The following is a 19279-nucleotide window of genomic DNA, read 5'->3' as shown; positions in this document are numbered from 1 at the left end:
TGTCAGCTTGCTGAAGGTAGAATGCAAAGACCACATAGGCTTTGGATACAATTCTCATGTGCTTGTAATTGGACCTTTTCAAAACCACATTGCACAACAGATTCAACCAGTTGTAGCAGTAAGAAGGATTTCGATCATTAAATAATAATAATAAAACTCAAGTAGAACAGATTCAATCAGCTTAATACGGGGCATTTAACAACCTAACACTTTGTTAACCTCCTTTACAATGATTAAACACACTTCTCAGAAACAACGCTACAAAAAATACATACTTTTGTTTGCTTCCGAGAAACAATGGTTAAACTTTCATGTCATTTCCAAAAAACAAATGCACTCTAAATTTCCTTCTGGTGTTACAAAATTCAAGGAAAATCATTTAATGCATGTGCAAATGACTTGCTCAGTCATGCCCATTCAGAAGTCTTTTAGCTGTCATTATCATCACTGTGATCAGCAGCCGCAGATGAGTTCTGGCCACTGGACATACCGTTCCTAGCATTTTCTAATGAGTTTTCGTCTTCTGAATCGAAGACAACAGCGTTCTCAAGCGCAGTATTGCGAGTAGGTCTTTGTCTCAATCTATTCTTTGCACCTCTGGTATCTGAAACAGGGTGGTCGGTGGTCCCAGCTAGTCTTAGACTCCAGCGCGTCCCAAAACCAAAAGGCTTATCATCAAAGTTAACAATCTGCTCTCGAGAATCAAGCGTTGTGTGGTTCCTGTTGCCAAGATTGTTATTTTCTTTGTTGGAATTACTTGAATCGCTGCCATGCTTGTCATCACCATCATCCTTGTTTCCATCAGACTCGTAATCATCATCATCATCATCATCACCTCCTTGAAGGTTGTCACCTCCTGTGGATTTAGATTTATTGGCAGCACTGCCTCCCGAGTCAGTTTCTGTTTCTGAGCTGCTCCTATTTCTTTTCCTAAACCACAAATCAAACAGCAAGATCTTCTATATGATCAAGAAATATAAATATTGAGATATACTTTAGGACTATACAAAAAAACATAGCACTATGAACAACCCAGATCATATTCCTACTTCCAATCAAAGTTTTGAACATCCATATTATCTTCTCAAACTGAGCAAAGACTTTTCGGCAACAAATATATACATTACTGGAATCGTCACATGAAAGATGACTTATAAAACAATGAAGATAAAAACCAATGGAATATAAACAATTGAGTGCAGTAAATATTACTTACTTCGTTACTTGTATAGCCTCTTCAATAGCCTTGTCATACTCATCTGCACAGTAGTTCCTAAAACGTAAGAGCCTCTTCCTCAAAATAAAAAATGCATGTCAAATATGTGTGTTTGTATAGAAGTCGTCCATAGCAAAGTATGCACCAAATGTTTCTACAGTAAACATTTTGTATTTAATGTTATACAATTCCACATTACAATTTATAGTGTACTTTCTGAATGCCTTGTCTTATGTATAATACCCTTTGCACGCACATATACAGTCAACAAAATCACTACAGCGTACGCTTACATATTGCAGATAAGCAACACTACAATGCACCATGACTTCGCTCAATTTCGTAATATACAAGTTATCAAAATTAAAAATGTACAAAATATAATGAAGACGGAAGAAACCAAACATCTAACGTGGTTATAGTATTGTTAAAGCTGCAGGAGGCCGTCATAAAAGCTTTCTACCAAGATACAAAGACAGGTGCGCAGCCACAACACATGCTTTGTAAATGTTAGTTGTTGGCCTACGGCTTCATTTTAACTGAAGGCCTTATCATTCTAAGTGAGACGACACTGAGACATCGATCAATTCTATCTGATGACATTCAAAACAAATGAAAAATGGAACGATCATATCTGAAACAAACTATCTATTCAAAATATGGAACTTTTTGTCCCGACAGTATTAAGAAAAAACTACCCGAAATGAAATCTTGTCAGAGTTGTTACTTCTGAACCATTCAAGCAGATAATCTAAGGTACATTAAGCAATTTTTATATCATACCAAATGTATAACTGACAGGCCTACGGTTGCGGCAAGAGCGAGTGATCCCAGAATTTCGAAAACCATTCAAAAGCGTCTCTTGTCTTTCTTGCTGTCTCAGTGCCTTTTCTTTCTTCTGTTGCAGATACCAAGAACAAGTACATCAGGTATTTTTTTCATAGCAGCAAGTGCATCAGGTATAATCCATATAAACAACTACATACCTAAACTGTTAAAGATTAACCATGCCAACATAAAATTCAATTCATGCATTCTTAAGAGGATTATAGAAACTGACCTTCTGAAGTTTCTCAAGAACAGGAATGGCATCAGTTTCAATGATCTTACTAACAAAAACTTCCACTTTATCCTCACTAGATGAGAAGTCATCCTGTCATTAGCAACAAAAAAACAAAGTCAGTGAAGAGGTTTCCTGCCTTGTAACAACAGAAAATTGAGACTTACCACAACTTTATGAAATTCCTCAAGATTGGTTGCAAGTGTTTTCCAATGAGAACTCATTACCGGCACGGTTCCTTTTCCCTTAACTTTTTGATTGGACTCGTACTTATTTACTTCCTTGTATAATCTATAACCAATAATTGTATTTCCATCATACCTACCATGAACAGAGGATTATCAATAGTGATCATGCTCGTATCACAATTAGACTACAAAGAAATGACCAGGATTACCAGTATGCAGTTCTATTCCCATCTCCTCCAATCTTATCTTTGCGGAAATAAGAAAGTTCGGTTCCACTTTTTATTGCATCATTAATATAACGCACCACATCATCTTGCTGTGAACAAAGAAAACCATTATCCAACCAACAAAAATAGAAATTCAAGAAACTGAAACCAACCTATAGTTTATTTGATTCCAGAAACGTAGTAAAACATAATAAAATTGGGTGTTCAGAACTCAATTGAGAGAGCACTAAGAGAAATTTCATCCAAAAGACACGCAAACACACACAACAAATCAGAATAAATAAGCAAAATATCAAAGCATCCTCCAGACAACGTGGCATGCAGATCCACCAATAATTTTTTCTTTTTTCTTTTTTTTTTTTTAAATAAAAATAAAAAGAAAAGAAAGAGGCTTGATATATTACAGCCGCTCGAATTTCACAAAGTGCTTTTAAAATTGATAGACGGATTGTTGGATCAAGTTCCTTGTATCTGGAATTCTCCTCTCTGCGTAATCAATTGTAGCAAAAATTAATGTCTTAAGTTGCAATCCATACGGAATCATGAGATGTAGTTAAAGAAGAAATACAATACCCTTTAGCTGCAGTCAGTGGATTATCCCCTTCAGCAACCTGCAACAGAAGGTCACCGAATTGTTGCAGCTTGGTTCTGAATAAATGAACAATTATAGTAAATTATGTAGCAATCAAGATTTATAGTGACCTACCCATGGCCACCACTTAGCGAGTTTCTTACAGAGCTCCTTCACCCATGCATCAGAACTCTTCAAGGACTTACTTACAGGTGGTATTCCCTGACAAACATTTTGATTAGGTTAAACAAGTAATGGTAAACAAATCAGAGATGATTGAAAACCACATGAAAACAAAACCATTCTTCTTTAATTATCATGATTTTCAAGATGATTCTTTTAAGTTTCTCCATACCAGTTGAACGATTTTTTTCTTCAACTATATTAAAATTATCATTTAAAAAATTTAAAGAAACTATCTCGATTTTGCTGGTATTATTTTGATGAATTTGGTAGTCACTGCATTCTGCATGACAATCATGAGCTTCCAGAAGCTATATAAATCATGATCAAATCAATCTCTCTCAATGCAGTGTCCAAAAACCCGATTGCCACATTATTCAACAAGAAATAATATCCAGAGACATGCAGCATATTAACAGTAACAAAAGTATATAGAGCAGTCGGCATGTATGGAGTCTTCCTTATCCTTGCAAAGGAGGCATGAAATGTCAAAATCTTCCAAATAAAACTGATTACCAAAAAAAGTGAGTAAAATTTTTCATCCAAGCAAACTGGAGATAACAGGAACCCAATAATTGTTACTTTCCACGCCTTGAACTTCAAACAATAAACAAACAATGCTAAAATAATGCTGTCTGGAACAGTCCCAAAATAAATATAATGGCAGAAAATCCCATGAAATAAAGAATTTTAATTCGTTCAGAAGTAAATTCTCAGTGGATATACAAAATGAAAACAAGATTTTAATATGCCCAACATAACTCTTTGAGGGTAACAAGCACCATATTCCAAGTAATTACTTCTCGCTCAACAGGTGCAATGAGAGATTTGGTCAAGCTTACACACTTTTACACTGCAGGAGAGAGCAGATCACAGTTGAATAGTGTACGATCAAGCATTAAAGAAACTATGGTGCTTAGGATATTGACATGGTGAGGCACTATCAGGGTTCCAGCACATACGGGTAAGAAACTCATTTTGCCACAGATGGTCTCAAGTTTTCAAATAAATGCAACTAAACCTGCTTATCAGACCTCTGTTCTTTTTTATTGATGACTGGATATTAGACACTACCAAAGAAATTAAAGAAATTTGAATACCAATATGATCTTGAAGTAAAAACATTCTAAACTAAAGGCACAAGTAATGTTGCTGCAACCAGCTTAGGCATCAAATATAAAAAGAAATTGGCTTCCGTATTATAACAATAATAAACGTAGTAGTAATAAAAACAACAGTAGTAGTACTAGTGCTAGTAGATGGGAAGGAGAAACAGTACTTCTCACAGAATAAAGAACCAATCAACATATACACCTGACAAGTAAAAGGCAATACCTAGACTTGGCCCTTGTTAATTGAGGATGATAGAAGGACTGAACAGGTGTAAACCTATTATTTGGTATTATTTAACAAAACAACAGTTCTAAGACTCAAACCAGCCTTCACATGCTTGACTGCCTAACTTCTATCATTGCACCAAGTGATGGCCCCTTAAAACCTTAACTAGTCTAATATACTAGAGATAAGATATAAAACATGTACCCACACATTCCTAAAAACTGAAAACTGGGTAAAGGAAGCAATTTGAGGTACAGAAGCCAACATAAGAAGCTAAAAATGCTGGCATAATGGACCAGTTGAAAAAAAAAAAAAAAACTTAAAATAACGGCATGCACAAAAGAATATCAAGAAAAGCAAACAGTTTGGAGAAAAACAGTACCCAAAAAAATTACCGCAATAGGAAAAAAAATCTTAATTCAATCTATACCAATGACATTTGTCAAAAACCATTTATCTCAAATCTTCAAAACTTGATGGAGTTGTATTGTCATTCCAGCATGCACTTTGATTATTACTGTCATATGACGCATCAATGTTAAGGAAATTTTAGTATTTTGTTTTAATGTATCAATAATTTGTTTCAACACATGATACATTTGGCTAATTTTTCAACAGGTCGATAGAAATAAAGAAACTTGAATGGCCTACAAATAGGAAAGGAATCTAACAATTAGTAGCCTAACAAATAAAATGGAAAGTTACAAAAACAAGGCCGTATACATGCATCCACTTCACGAATCTAAAATAAAACACATGAAGAGAGAGAGAGAGAGAGGGAGCGTTTAAAAAATTAACAAAGACAGACCAAATAAATGACGGGATGACCAAACTTGGAACTTAATTTTTAAACAGGTAAGCACAAGTTCTCTCTGTATTCAGCTGTCAAATTATAAGTACCAAAATTGGCCCACTATTATAAGTATAAATAAATACTTTTACACACGTGCAATCACATGCATGATCATGTCTAGTTCTTTCTAAATGAACATTGTAAACAGGAACACGTGCATGTGTATGCAACAATTTCCATGCACATGCACACACACTGACACACATATACACACGTACACACAGCAAAGTCCACCCACTCACAAAAGATATAGAGATATAGAGATAGAGATAATCTAACAAAATGAAGCTATAGCTGCTATACACAGCTAATCAAGAAGGAAAAACAAGTCTTGGGAAGTATGTGAGAGTCATAAATAGGGAGCAACCCCCGCGAAAATCATAGAAAAGTGAAAGGCAAATACAAATTTTAAAAGAAAGATGAACAGAAAATATCAGGGCACGCACAGAATTTGACAGGACAACAAAGGAAATAAATAAATTGGCAGGATGTAACCCATCTTTGATCACTCTATACCAACCAGTGTTTGTCAGCTTTGGTATCCTGATCCCCTGATCATAGAGGGTTTCAATTATTATTAAGAAAGTTTTCTAAACTTTGCATATAATTAAGCCCTTCGGCTCAACTTCTATGATCCAAAAAAAGAAAAAAAGTGCAATTTCTGAATTAAAAGAGATTTTTTCATAGCACAAAACTAAAGAGTTTCAGAATTCCTATTTAACACAATAACACTTATGTTCATACCCCGTTTAAAACAATAAAGGAACAAATAAACCAAAAAGAAAAGACATGAACAGAAAGAAAGGGGGAACATATATATTTATATAGACTAATCAGGAGCACAAAAAGAAAATTTTGGTAATGAAGGTTTTAGTAACAACAAATACACCAAAAACATTTGTTGGATCCTGGTTACCAAACATGGAACATCAGCGAGCAATGCAAATTCAAAAGCTATCATTTTTTACATTATGAAAGACTACCTTACAAACACATCATTCACATACTCAAGCATGCTCCTGGGCACAAAAACACAAACAGACGGTCATGCATTTTTAGGTTTACGTCTTTATTTATTTATTTTGATAAGTAATATTTCATTAAAGATCACTCAAAAGGGGAGCACATCCCATATACATATCCATAAAAAGCCCAATAGGACCTCTATACTTGCTACCAGTGTTATTAAAGGCTCAAGGCACACCAAGGCACTAGAGGTCCTTTGGAGCCTAGGCGCGAGGCGCATGGCGAGGCGCGAGGCGCGCACCTGAGTGAAGTGTGGCGCACAATTGAAATTTTAAACTACCATAATAGCATTCATAACTCACAAGTCATATCAATATTCTAAAAATTAATATCAATTATAAAAAAATAAATCCATCAACTATATAAGCATTCAAGAACGATAAAACATAGCACAAATTTGTTTTCTTGAAAGGCAAAACAGAGTACAAAAAGAAATAAATCTATTAAAAAAAAAAAAAAACCGTTTACAAGAAAAGAAAAAAAAAAAAATAGAGCCAAGAAAAAAATAAAAGAGGGCAGAGACAAAAGAAGTAGATGAGAAAAGAGAGTGTTAAAGAATAAAAAGGAGAAAAAAATAGAGCCAAAAAAAAAACAAAAAGACAGAGAGAAGAGAACAAGACGGAGAGAAAAAAGTAAACAACGATGAGAAAAGAGGAGTAGAGGAGAAGAGAGGAAAGAGAAGAAGAAGAAAGAACTGACATGACTTCGTCATTCGTCACTGCCACTAGAGCTTCGTCGTTGCTTTCACAGTCTCACTCTTTCTATGTTTGGTCTTGGAATTTTTTATTTGTTTATTCTTTTGAACAAAAGACCCTTCTCTGATATGCTTAGGCTTTCTTATTTGTTTATTAAGTTGCCAAAAGTACCCTTTTTGGCTTAAGAGATAGAACAATCACTTAAAAAAAACAAAAAACAGCGAGGAGCGCCTAGGCGCACCTAGACAAATAAGACGAGGCGCAGCCGAGGTGTGCGCCTAGTAAACATCAGTGAGCCTGAGATGACAATAGGCTGGACTTGTGCCTCGAGCCTAGGCACGCCTTTAACAACACTGCTTGCTACCTATCCACAAAATCCTCCATAGATTTACAATTCCACCCATGAATCCAAAAAATAAAGAACTCTGGATAGAGAATTTAAGAACCGAAATAGGAAGCTCTTTTCCTTAAAAGGACTTCCTATTTCTTTCTCACCAGAAACCCTACCACAAGCAAAGTAAGGTTGTCCTCCACGCATCTCAGCTATGATTCCCCGCCATACACCCTCTCCAAGCCTCAAGCATGTGGGAAAGCATGGTCTAATAATGCTATCTAACTAAAAAGGTTAAGGCTATCCAACTAGCCTCCAGAAGGGGGAAAACATGGGAAATCATGCAAAATATATAAAATGGGAAATAATATTAACATCTAAAAAAAAAAAAATGAAAGAAGTAGAAACCAAATTAAGATGCTGAAGGAGAAATGAACAGAAAATATCAAAGAAAATAGGTGGATACCTCTAGTCCGCTTAATAAACTTCATTATCAAGTTAAAGAGTAAAACGGGAAGTAACATAATTATATTCTCTCTCCTACGCATAATTATCCATTCTAGTTACCAAAAATCCCTTCATCCTAAAAGTTTTCAGGCATTTTATTTTTAATTATAGTCATTTAAACTGTTACAACAAATACCGCGAACCAATAACTCAATCAAGAATCACGACAGAAAAGTAAACATGCCATACACCAAGAATACAAAATTTAATGTGGTTAGGAGTAAGTCTACGTCCACGGTGAAGATCCAGAAAAAATTTCCTATGTGAAAAGATTACATGTTTCAGACCCCAAACCTTAGTGCTCTCTCTCACACTCTCTTGAGGTTTTCAGTGTTCGTCTCATAATACAACCTGAATCCTAAACGCCCTTATATATTGCGCTACAAGAGAATTCTAAAACACGGTCCACGACCCGCAAGAAGAAATATGTATGTGTGTGTGTGTTGGGGGGGGGGGGGGGGGGGGGGGGTGGAATCAAAACTTATCACTTACCAAAAATAAATAAATAACCTTATCGCAACGCGACCCAGACCGAAACAAAATTCAGGCCACAACATCACATAAACATATATTTATTATAACCCCATTCAACCTTCTCACAATTCTACGACAATGTGCGATGTGCTGCAAAAGTACCAAGCAAAATTTATCATTTCATTTAAAAACAGTCATCTACTAGTTGTCAAAGTAGAAAAATTTTGCACTTTGCATGCTATCCATATACTAATAAAATAATAACAAATGAAAACACAGGGTAAGCATGCACACGCATAATATGTGAGAGGCGGGTAAAGATAGACAAAAAGAAAAAATGGAGAGAGAGAGAGAGAGTAGCAGGGTTAAATTCTTCCAACCATTGTAGCGCAAGGGGAACCAACTTAGGTAACTATGAAATACATGACATCTTGTGGAAACCACCTCACAAAAAAAGTTCATACTGTGAAAGTAGGAAGAAAGGACGAAACTTTGAGGGGATGTCTAAGAAAATTAAAAGCAAACAGGCGATGCTTCAAAAAAATGACAAACAATTGTGATCCAAGCATACACTTAACTTGCCACTACTGTTCTTGCGAGCAGTTTTTGGGCAACCATCTATGCAACTGAGGACCCACAGGGGAAATAGACCGTTGCTTGGACCAATCAAGTGAGTGCCTACGCAACTGGGGGATGCTTAACACTTGATTTGTACTAATGGTATTGCCATCCAACTACAATATGTGTCATAAACAAAAATAGGAAATCAAATTGCTATAAAAACATCTTCTTTGCTTCAAATCTCAATCCAAGTCACAAACAATTAAGAACCCCCCGTCAGCTTCTGATGAGCTATTCTGGATCTAAGTGTCCAAGATATCTGTCTGATTATAAACTAGTCCACTGCATAAGATTCATTAGGGCAAACTCATATTCATTTCAGGAAAAAATAAATATATTTGCGTTTATATTTATAATTTAAAACACTCATAACATTCTTACCATATATCTAATTTTAACAAAAGAAACTCTTTCGAATAAGAGTATCAACATGATTAAGTTGGACATACAGTCAATAAAATAGAACCACAAAGCAATTATTTATTCTATTGAATTCTCTTCAAATACAACTTCATAAAATTAATGATCAATAAAAAGATAAGTGCGTTAAATGCTAAGCATCAAATATGAGGTTCCAACTATTTTTCTAATCATCCCAACAGTAATTTAGAATACATTAGAACATGTGTAACTCAGTTATTCCCAAGTTGTTGGGTGTCAGTAGCAATTGAATTTCAAGAATAGTTGCGCAAATCCATTGCGTTACTAGTATATTTCAATTTCTTTCCACTTAAAAAATACACAACATAAAAACACAACATCTGGACATCAAAGTAATCACCTATTTTGGAAATAGGTAACTAACCAAATCAACAAACACTACACCTCAAAAAACTGTGCTATGAATTCATATATGATAGAAAAAACTAAAACCTTTAAAAGCATTATGTGAAGCTGAGAAAGCAGTTTATCTGGTTTAATAAGAGCAGCCTCAATATCACCAGCTGAAGTTTTCATCTTGCTCTCAATTACTGGCTCAAAAACCTATAGGCAATTCAGAAAACCATTAGTGTCTGTGCATAAACAAATGAGTACATACATTTATATGTAGTCTCTCTCTCTCTGAGTTTTCACGCATAAATATACCCACAATCCATATATACATGTACAGAAACAGACTATAAACTATAAATACATAAATAATTCCACCTCTGTATACCTACAAATATATATAGATATATCAAAAACATGTATATACACCCAAACAAATAAAAACCTCAACATTTCTGTGCAATTTCACCAAGAACGCGTGACCTTACATTCAAGAAATTTAGAACAGACGCTAACTCCCACCGCTGTCGAAGCCTACGCCGCGCAATCTCCAACTCCGACGGAGACAGCTCCGGCGCAACCGTTAGGGCTTCTCCTGCGGCCACCGTCGACATCGATCGCCGAATCTCGTTCATGGTTCTAGAGAGAGAAAATGGCACGAGAGAGGGAAAGAATGTTCTGTGGATTGATAGACGAAGAAACGGCGAGTTTAGAGAGAGAAAATGATCGGAGAGGGGGGAAGAAGGGTGGTTTCCCGCCTAAAACTTTTTACCAGTGACTGTGGTTTGGTTAGTTTTTCTAGGGTTAAATTGCACAGGTTTGGTGTTAGGTTTTTCTTTTTAACCTTATTCCTCAACTCCCTCTGCATGCATTTATAAAGAAAAAATATAATTACGAGTAACTTGTGTAATGTTGATATGGTAAATCTTTGAACTATGCTTTTAATTGTATGTAAATTACAAAGCTTTAGTTTTGGACCTTGAAAAAATCAAATAATAATAAATCTTAAAATATAACTATGTTGTACAGTATTTTATGAATTGTACCATGTGTAGGGTTTTCTTGTTCTCGTTATCATTTATTGTATTACTAACTAAACAACATATAAGTTTTCATAAATTCTCTCTCTTTTTCAGCATGGTATCAAAGCGGAAATCAATCCCTCTTTAAAAAAAATAATAAAAAATAAAAAATTATCTTATTCAGACTACAATCTTGATTCCATCTCGGCTTTCTTTCAATCTCTTATCGGTGATCTTAGTTCCTCGGTGATCTCAGTTCTCGTCTCAGCAATCTCTCTCGGATCCCTCCTCAATCTCTCCTCGATAATTTCTCTCGGGTTCATCTCAACTAGATCTTGGTTCTCTTATCTCGGTTCCCTCTCGCTACTATATCTCATTTGTTCGGCAGCTCTTGTGATGGATACTTAGGAATCCCATCTTTTTGGGTCAATCACCAGCACCAAACTGGTAAAGCGTGAGCGTGCAAATCAGCCATCCTCCACCGCTACTATCATTACTTCAGGTAATACGTGTCTCCATGCTTCATCTTCTACACCTTAAATCATTGATTCAGGGGCATCCGATCACATGACAGGTAACCCATCTATTTTATGATATTTCGCATGTTTTCTCACCATCGATTGTTACTATAGCGAATGGTGCCAAATCACCTGTTCATGGAATTGGTACCTTCCACACTTCGTGTCTCACTTTTTCATCAGTTTTATGCATCCCTCAATTTTCATTCAATTTATTGTCAGTTCGCAAAATCATATAAAATTTAAATGACTCAGTTACGTTTTCTCCTTCTCGTCGAATCTTTCAGGACCTCGAGACGAAGAAGACAATTGGTGGGGGGTTTGGGAAGGATGGTCTTTACTACCTCCACCTAACTACTGTTCCGACAGCTCTATATTCCACCGCTTCTTCAGCTTACCAGTGGCATTGCCGCCTTGGACATCCCTCTTCAAATAGTCTTCAATACTTGGTCCCTTATTTAGTTAATTTTTCTAAGTTTAATTGTACTAATTGCGAACTTAGTAAACATCGTTGGGCTACTTTTAAGTCTCGTTTTGATAAAAGTTTAAAACATTTTGAGTTAGTACATTCGGATGTTTGGGGACCAACTCGTACTACTGGTTTATTTGGTGCTCGTTATTTTATGTCATTTATTGATGATTGTTCACGTTTAACTTGGGTTTATATTCTTAAAGATAGATCTCAAGTATTCTCTGTTTTTCAATCCTTTTATGCTAAAATTCAAAATCAGTTTGATGCAAAATTACTTGTTATTAGAACTGACAATGCCCTTGAATATAAACTTAATGTTTTTTCAACAGTTTCTTGAGTCGAAGGCATTATCCATCAAACATTTTGTGTTGATACCCCTAAAAAAAATGGAGTTGCTGAACAGAAGAATGGCCCACTCCTAGTTATCGCTCATACCTTAACAATTCAAATGCATGTTCCAAACCATTTTTTAGTAGATGCAGTTCTGGTTGCTACTTATCTTGTAAACCACATGCCTTCTAGGGTCCTTCAAGGAAAATCACTCTTCCAAATGATGTTTTCTGGCAAAAATCCTTTTTTCCATTCCTCCAAAGGTGTTTGGGTGTGTTTGTTTTGTTCATAATCTAAGCCTGAGACAAGACAAACTTGATCCTCATGCTCACAAATGTATTTTCATAGGTTATTCTCGCACTTAAGGGGATATAAATGTTACAGTCCAACTCTTCGTAAACATTTTGTGTGTGCAAATGTAACTTTCTTTGAGGATGTTCCTTATTATTCTAAGGAAGGCAGTCGCCTGGAGGATTCCGTTATTCAAGAGTTTGTTATTCCAACTCCAATTTTTTATTCTGACATCCCACTAACTCTTTATGTCTATGCTCGTCGCCGAAAAAGAGTAGTTAATCACTTCCACCAGTCAATTCAACGCCTGGAGATTCTTCCATCTCTTCTGAGAAACGGTCTTGTACCAATCACCCTATCTCTAATTTTGTATCGTATAATAAATTGTCCTCCTCTTTTTAAGCTTTTTCTTTGTCTTTATCCTCTATTGTTTTTCCTAAGTCCTATAGGGAGGCACTTTCTCATATAGGGTAGAGGAAAACTATAGAAGAAGAAATAAACGTTTTAAAATTGAATCATACTTAGGACCTTATTCCTAACCCTGTTGATACTTAAGTTGTTGGTTGTCATTGGGTTTTTACTGTTAAATAGAAACCTGATGGTACTGTTGACTGTTTCAAAGCTCGACTTGTTGCTAAAGACTACACTCAGACTTATGGCCTTGATTATACTGAGGCGTTCTCTCCTGTGGCCAAACCAAATTATATTTGTGTCATAATCTCTCTTGCAACTAATCTAGACTGACCATTTCATCAACTTGATGTTAAAAATGCTTTTCTACACAGTAACCTTAATAAGACAGTCTATATGACTCAATCACCTGGGTTTGAGTATAAGGGGGAGTGTGTGTGTCATATCAAGAAGTCTATCTATGGCCTTAAACAATCCTTTCGTGCATAGTTTGATAAGTTTAGCAAAGCAGTTATAGCTCATGGTATGACCAGAAGCCAAGCTGACCACTCTTATTTTTTTAAGAAAACGAAACGTGGTATTATGATTCTTGTGATGTATGTATATGATATTGTTATCACCAGCAGTGATAAAAATAGGATATAAGTTCTAATCCATCACTTGAGTTCTAGCTTCCTTACTAAGGATTTAGGCAAACTTTGATATTTTTTAGGAATTGAGGTGGCTCTGTCAAAGCAAGGCATTAGTTTTTCTTAGCGAAAGTACGTTCTTGATCTATTACAGGATAGTGGATATCTTGGTTCAAAACCTGTAGCTACATCCATTGAGACTAATGTAAAACTTAAGGTGGATGACGGTGACCCATTTGATGATCCAGAGATGTATCAGAGATTTGTAGGTAAACTTATTTACCTCACAGTCACTCGTCCATACATCTCATATACAGTCAGTGTTGTGAGTCAGTTCATGACCAGTCCTTGGGTACCTCACACGGAGGCAATTGTACGTATGTTGAAGTATCTCAAGGGTGTAATAAGCGCCGAATACTGTATATTCAAGTGCCCTAAATTACATTAACAAAGTCCATTAATTAATTATTTTATGTAGATCATCTCCATTTGCATGTTTTTGTACATTTTCAGGTTAAATTGCAAAAAAGAAGCAAAAATGATGCCTTGTGGAATTTTGAACAAAAAGGGTGCCAATTCTGAAATTCTGGCAGCAGTAGAACCTGACTTTTGTCGCCATTTTCTACCTAGCAAACTCAAGAACTGGACTTCTATCATAACATGAAAGATTTAGAGCTCTGAATCAGCTTTCCAAATCTTTATGCGGTTCGTCATTCGGAGTTCGGAGCAGAGAGTTATGATCTTCTTACCAGAGGTGTGCAGAACTGCCTGGCAGCACTGAAGGGCTGCCTTTCTCCCCATTTTCGACCAACCAGACTTGAGAATTGGGTCTTCATCAAAACATGAAGTTTTTAAAGCTCTGAATCAGCTCTCCAAATCTTCAAACAGATCATCATTCGGAGTTCGAAGCACAAAGTTATGGTCATTCTTCCACAGTGGGTTAGTGATGGGCAAGAATTGCATGTTACACATTACACTAATTTCGAGTGCTCGAGGCCACCCTTCGAGTGCTCAAAATTTGGCCAGATTGCAGCTCGGAAATGAACCCCTCTTCAGCCCACTTGTGCATTGGTTTCCACATTTCCACCCTTCTTCTTTATGGAGTGGTTGGGAATGTCTTTGGAGGAGAGAGAGAGCTTGGTTGAATGATATAAGGCAACTAAGGGCCACATGCATCATATCCTACATTTTTACAAGATAGAGGAGAGAGAAGAGAAACAAAAAAAAAAAAGGTGTGTTCTTGAAGCAAAGGAAGGAGCACGAAAATGGAGTCTTTCTTCAAGCTTCCTCCTTTCTCTAGTGCATCAATGGATAACTAAACTCTATCTAGGGAGGTGATGAAGCCTCCCCTTGTTGTTCATGTTCTAAATTAGGTTCTATTTTGGGGATTTTAATGTATAGATTTTGGTTTTTTCATAGTTTAGAGCATATTACTTCTTGTAATGAACTCTATTATGTTTAAATGATTGATGTAAGTTATTTAGCTTGACTTGATGATTCGTACATTAATCTTATTGCTTGTATTCTCATGGTGACAATGGGGAGAAAACTATGAAATGTTTTCAAGGCATGTTGATAGAAAAATGGATAGTCCATTGCTTAGGAACTTCCTTTGATGGGTTATGCTAGTTTCCTACTTCATGTGCTTTGTCATTTGCTTGAATGCTTGATGGTCTTTAGCTTAAGATAATATATTTGACTCTACATCCTAGTTTAGGTAGTTCAATGTGTTAGCTTTTGAATGATCATTCTTGTGCCAATTTAATGGATCTCTTAACAAATATATGGTAACTAAGTGTTGTCATGTATTTCTTGACCATTGCATATATTGTCCATCCCCAATTTAGACTTAATCTAGCATGTACTTAGGGTGTAGTGTGAATTCATGTCCTTAATCTCTCTACCTAGATCTCCTTCCTTTACATTTCTTGCATTCTTGTTTTATGCATCTTTACATTCCTAGCTTTAGTGACAAACCAAACAAATATTCTATACCCCTTCATCATCCTAAGAATGACTCTAGACGCTTAGGTTGCTATAGACTAGCGCAGTCCCAGTGGTTCGACTTACTCGACCAATAGCCCTATTTTACAATGATTCGTGCTATTGCGAAGGTTGATGTATAGTTGATCAACCAATCAGGGTGTTCTAGGATGTGGTCTACTTTATCAATCTTCTAGAAATCTTTGGATTGTGGGATATACAGATGCAGATTGGGCCGGTTCTCCTTCTGATCGACGGTTTACCACGGGTTACTACACCTTCACATGAGGAACTTGGAGGAGTAAGAAACAGTCAATTGTGGCTCGTTCCAGTGCTAAAGCAGAGTATCGTGCCATGGCACACACTGCCTGTGAACTTACTTGGTTGAAAACTTTTTTATGTGAACTTACTTGGTTGAAAACTTTTTTATAGGAACTTGGGATTTTAGTCCAGTACCCAATTCCTCTCCATTGTAACAATCAGACAGCTATCCATATTGTTAGCAATCCAATATCCCATGAGAGGACTAAACACATTGAAGTAGATTACCATTTCATTCGATCTAAAGTTGACTTGAATAAGATTGTTACACCTTTTGTTCCTTGTGGCAGACAACTGACAAACATCTTTATTAAGGCGCTTCCCAAGAACTCTATTGATTCCATATGTAGCAAGCTGGAAGTTATTGACATTTACTCTCCAGCTTGAGCGGGAGTGTTGTACAATATTGTATGAGTTGTCATCTACCCCTCATTACCACATATATAATTACCATGTATAGGGTTTTCCTATTCTCTACTTACTTACTCCCGTAACTTCTCCTAAATAAACACTATTGTATTATTGTATTACTAACTAAATAACTTTGATTATATATTCCAAATTTTCATTTTTTTTTCTTCCCTTCTTCCATATGGAAATTAATCCATCCACACATACCCATAATTAGCAGACATATTTCATAACTTATTTTATTAAGATATGCTAAGCTAATCCATACTTATTACATTGCTCTGCAACCTAATCTCACCAATTTATATGCATTAGTAAATACCCCATTGCTACATTTTCTTGTAGCAAATACATGAAAAACTCGTTTTTATACATGACGCAAAGTATATAAATATATAGCGGCGCCCATTATAGGTTATTGCATAACTAATCAAACATAATATTCATACTCTGAGGTAATAACCTCCATTCCTTTAAAATCAATATTACTCCCCCTGTGGGAGACAATTTGAGTAAAAACTCATTTATAAACTTATAAACTCTAATATATGAGTTTACTATTAATGCAATCACTCTACATATTCTGGCAGCGTGCACAAAATCTCTAATAAGAGTAATCCCCTTGATTATGTCATTTAATAAATGCAGGACCCACAGTTCTATACCAACCATCCAAATACACAATCAACTTTACCGGTCCTAAAAAAAATGTCATACAAATTGTCTTTCGACGACCATATTTGTAGATAACTCAGAAAGCGTTAATGAATATCCTCAATTGTCTATATTATTTAGGACTTTATATATATATATATATATATATATATATATATAAAATTTTATTTTATAGTGAAGTACTCCTACAGATAACCCCCCATTGTTTAAGAAGTTGGCAATTTCAAATCTTGCAGCTACCGTATGTTCCTTAGTACCCTTTACTATGGTACTTCAACGAGGTCTATCTTTCCTTCTGAGGACATTTTATAAATTTTTGGAAAGATATCCTATTACTCCAGTGCTACTGGAGTACTATTATACAACTTAGTAGTCATCTGTGTAGACTCACTCTCATGTAAAGAAAACAAGTGCTAACACCACTCTAAGGTCGTGGTAAAGCCATAAAATACACATCATGCTCTTAGCACCGAAAACAACTATTCTAAACAAAGGTACTCTCAAGTCTACCAAATTTTAAGGTAGCATTCTCTTGAATAAAACTTCTCTGGAATCAAACTTATAAAATTGATTCACAAAATTTTTCTTTCTCAGATTCGCAGGAAATCATCTAAACTCGAATCATAACCCTAAAACATAAATAAAGGCAACTTCTGTTTGCCTACTTGAATACTAAGGGTTCGACCCTCACCCTTTTTCTACCCTTATGGTAAATTATTATACATTACTTTATAAAGCCAAGAATTGAACCATCGCGTTATAATACCAATGTTCATGTCAGAACAATAGGTATCTCCAATCCAATGATTCATTATAATAAGAACTTCACTAAATCCCCAGACTCTCAGATAATGACTCTCATCTATATCTGTTAGAGATGAACACATTGCTAACTATATGTAAGTTGCACAGCTCCCATTCTTTTAATATCATTCGCTATACTTCTAGCAAATAATATCTCTTTCGTGCGACCACTCATATTCGAGACTCGGTACCCTCATTCTTAGATACACAATCTCCTCCATTAGGATCTTTGATCCCTACTTATAAATTATGAGCTATTATTTAGCAGAGAAATCGAATACAATTCGCATACGAATCAAGTACGTATTCTCTTACTTTCTCAGGTCATCCATCGCTTTCGCCTCGGACCACCTCATTTTCCTAGTGTCAACCATTTTGTAATTACAGAATTTTATTGACATAAGCTTGTCCTAACAGACCGTAGATAGCATACAACGAATCCTATTATGGGCTCTAAGTATCAAGAGCCCATAATCTTTCCTTCCAAATCAAACTCACACATATATATATATATATATATATCATCACACAATAAATATAAATAATATATATATTGCCAATTAAAATCCTGTAAGACTCTAACTATATTAATGTATATAACACATACAAATATAAATATATATATTATGTAATATATATTTATAAATCCTTTTTAACTAATACTTACCATATATACACATATAGTCCTATACATATATACTTACTATAAATATATAACTCTCTATATAAATATATATAATTCAATAGGCATAAGTATATATATATATACTCATGCATAAATTTACGGGCATTTAAACCAAACTCATGTTAAAATTCGTTTTAATACATGACGCAGATAACATACAAGTTATATATATTAAATAACATATATTATTGTATTATTAACTAAATACTAACATATAAGGTTTAAAGTTTATTGTCCGAGTGGTACTGATATCCAAGGCAAGTTTGAGTGGGTGTGTGAGTTTTAATCAAATGACAATGGGTTTACTTGTAAATCAAAATTTTAAATTTGAGTTCAGTTCCAACCTCTCTTTTGTATCCAAAACGAAAAAGAAAAAAGAAGAATTTTGATTTTCAATCCTCCGAGTTAACATATTGTCAAATCACATAAATTTTATGTTTTTATTATTTTTTAATTATCACTCAAATTAAAAGATTTTATAAATATACGATTTCATATTGAGGTCTAAAGTATTAAATAATATATTTCACAAGTGAGGAAACTTTAACTTAACATTGTTACACTTTTCGGTATTCAATACATTTGGTGCACTTGAAGTTTTGTAATTTTGTAATTGCATCACCTTTTCAATTGCTTTTACTAAACTATATTAATGAAAATCTAGTA

General features: G+C 35.1%; 1 protein-coding gene across 1 annotated transcript; it reads right to left on the bottom strand.

The window, feature by feature from the left end:
• Positions 1-176: 176 nt before the first annotated feature.
• Positions 177-10885, bottom strand: LOC132286363 (DDT domain-containing protein DDR4). The gene is made up of 11 exons (XM_059788690.1): positions 10550-10885; positions 10164-10274; positions 3398-3484; positions 3265-3302; positions 3096-3177; positions 2674-2780; positions 2444-2597; positions 2277-2369; positions 2000-2114; positions 1217-1259; positions 177-930 (listed from the first exon to the last, which is right to left on the bottom strand). The coding sequence occupies exons 1-11, from the start codon at positions 10694-10696 to the stop codon at positions 429-431; spliced, it is 1479 nt and encodes a 492-aa protein (XP_059644673.1). The 5' UTR covers positions 10697-10885; the 3' UTR covers positions 177-428.
• Between the last annotated feature and the right edge of the window lie 8394 nt (positions 10886-19279).

This window comes from Cornus florida, unplaced genomic scaffold, assembly GCF_030987335.1.
Source record: "Cornus florida cultivar Cherokee Brave unplaced genomic scaffold, ASM3098733v1 CherokeeBrave_3.0.0_Hap2_Chr11, whole genome shotgun sequence".
In the NCBI taxonomy this organism is placed as follows: domain Eukaryota; kingdom Viridiplantae; phylum Streptophyta; class Magnoliopsida; order Cornales; family Cornaceae; genus Cornus; species Cornus florida.
The sequence above is the reverse complement of the archived record's forward strand: the minus strand, read 5'-3'. Positions and strand labels throughout refer to the sequence as shown.

What these genes read in the sequence shown, in the direction of transcription:
- LOC132286363 (XM_059788690.1), bottom strand. Translation starts at nt 10,696, where the DNA reads ATGAACGAGATTCGGCGATCGATGTCGACGGTGGCCGCAGGAGAAGCC. An exon ending in TCGCTAAGTGGTGGCCATGG is followed by an intron (nt 3,303 to 3,397) that starts GTAGGTCACTAT and finishes CTTCTGTTGCAG; the next exon opens with GTTGCTGAAGGGGATAATCC. An exon ending in GCCTGTCAGTTATACATTTG is followed by an intron (nt 1,260 to 1,999) that starts GTATGATATAAA and finishes ACTACTGTGCAG; the next exon opens with ATGAGTATGACAAGGCTATT.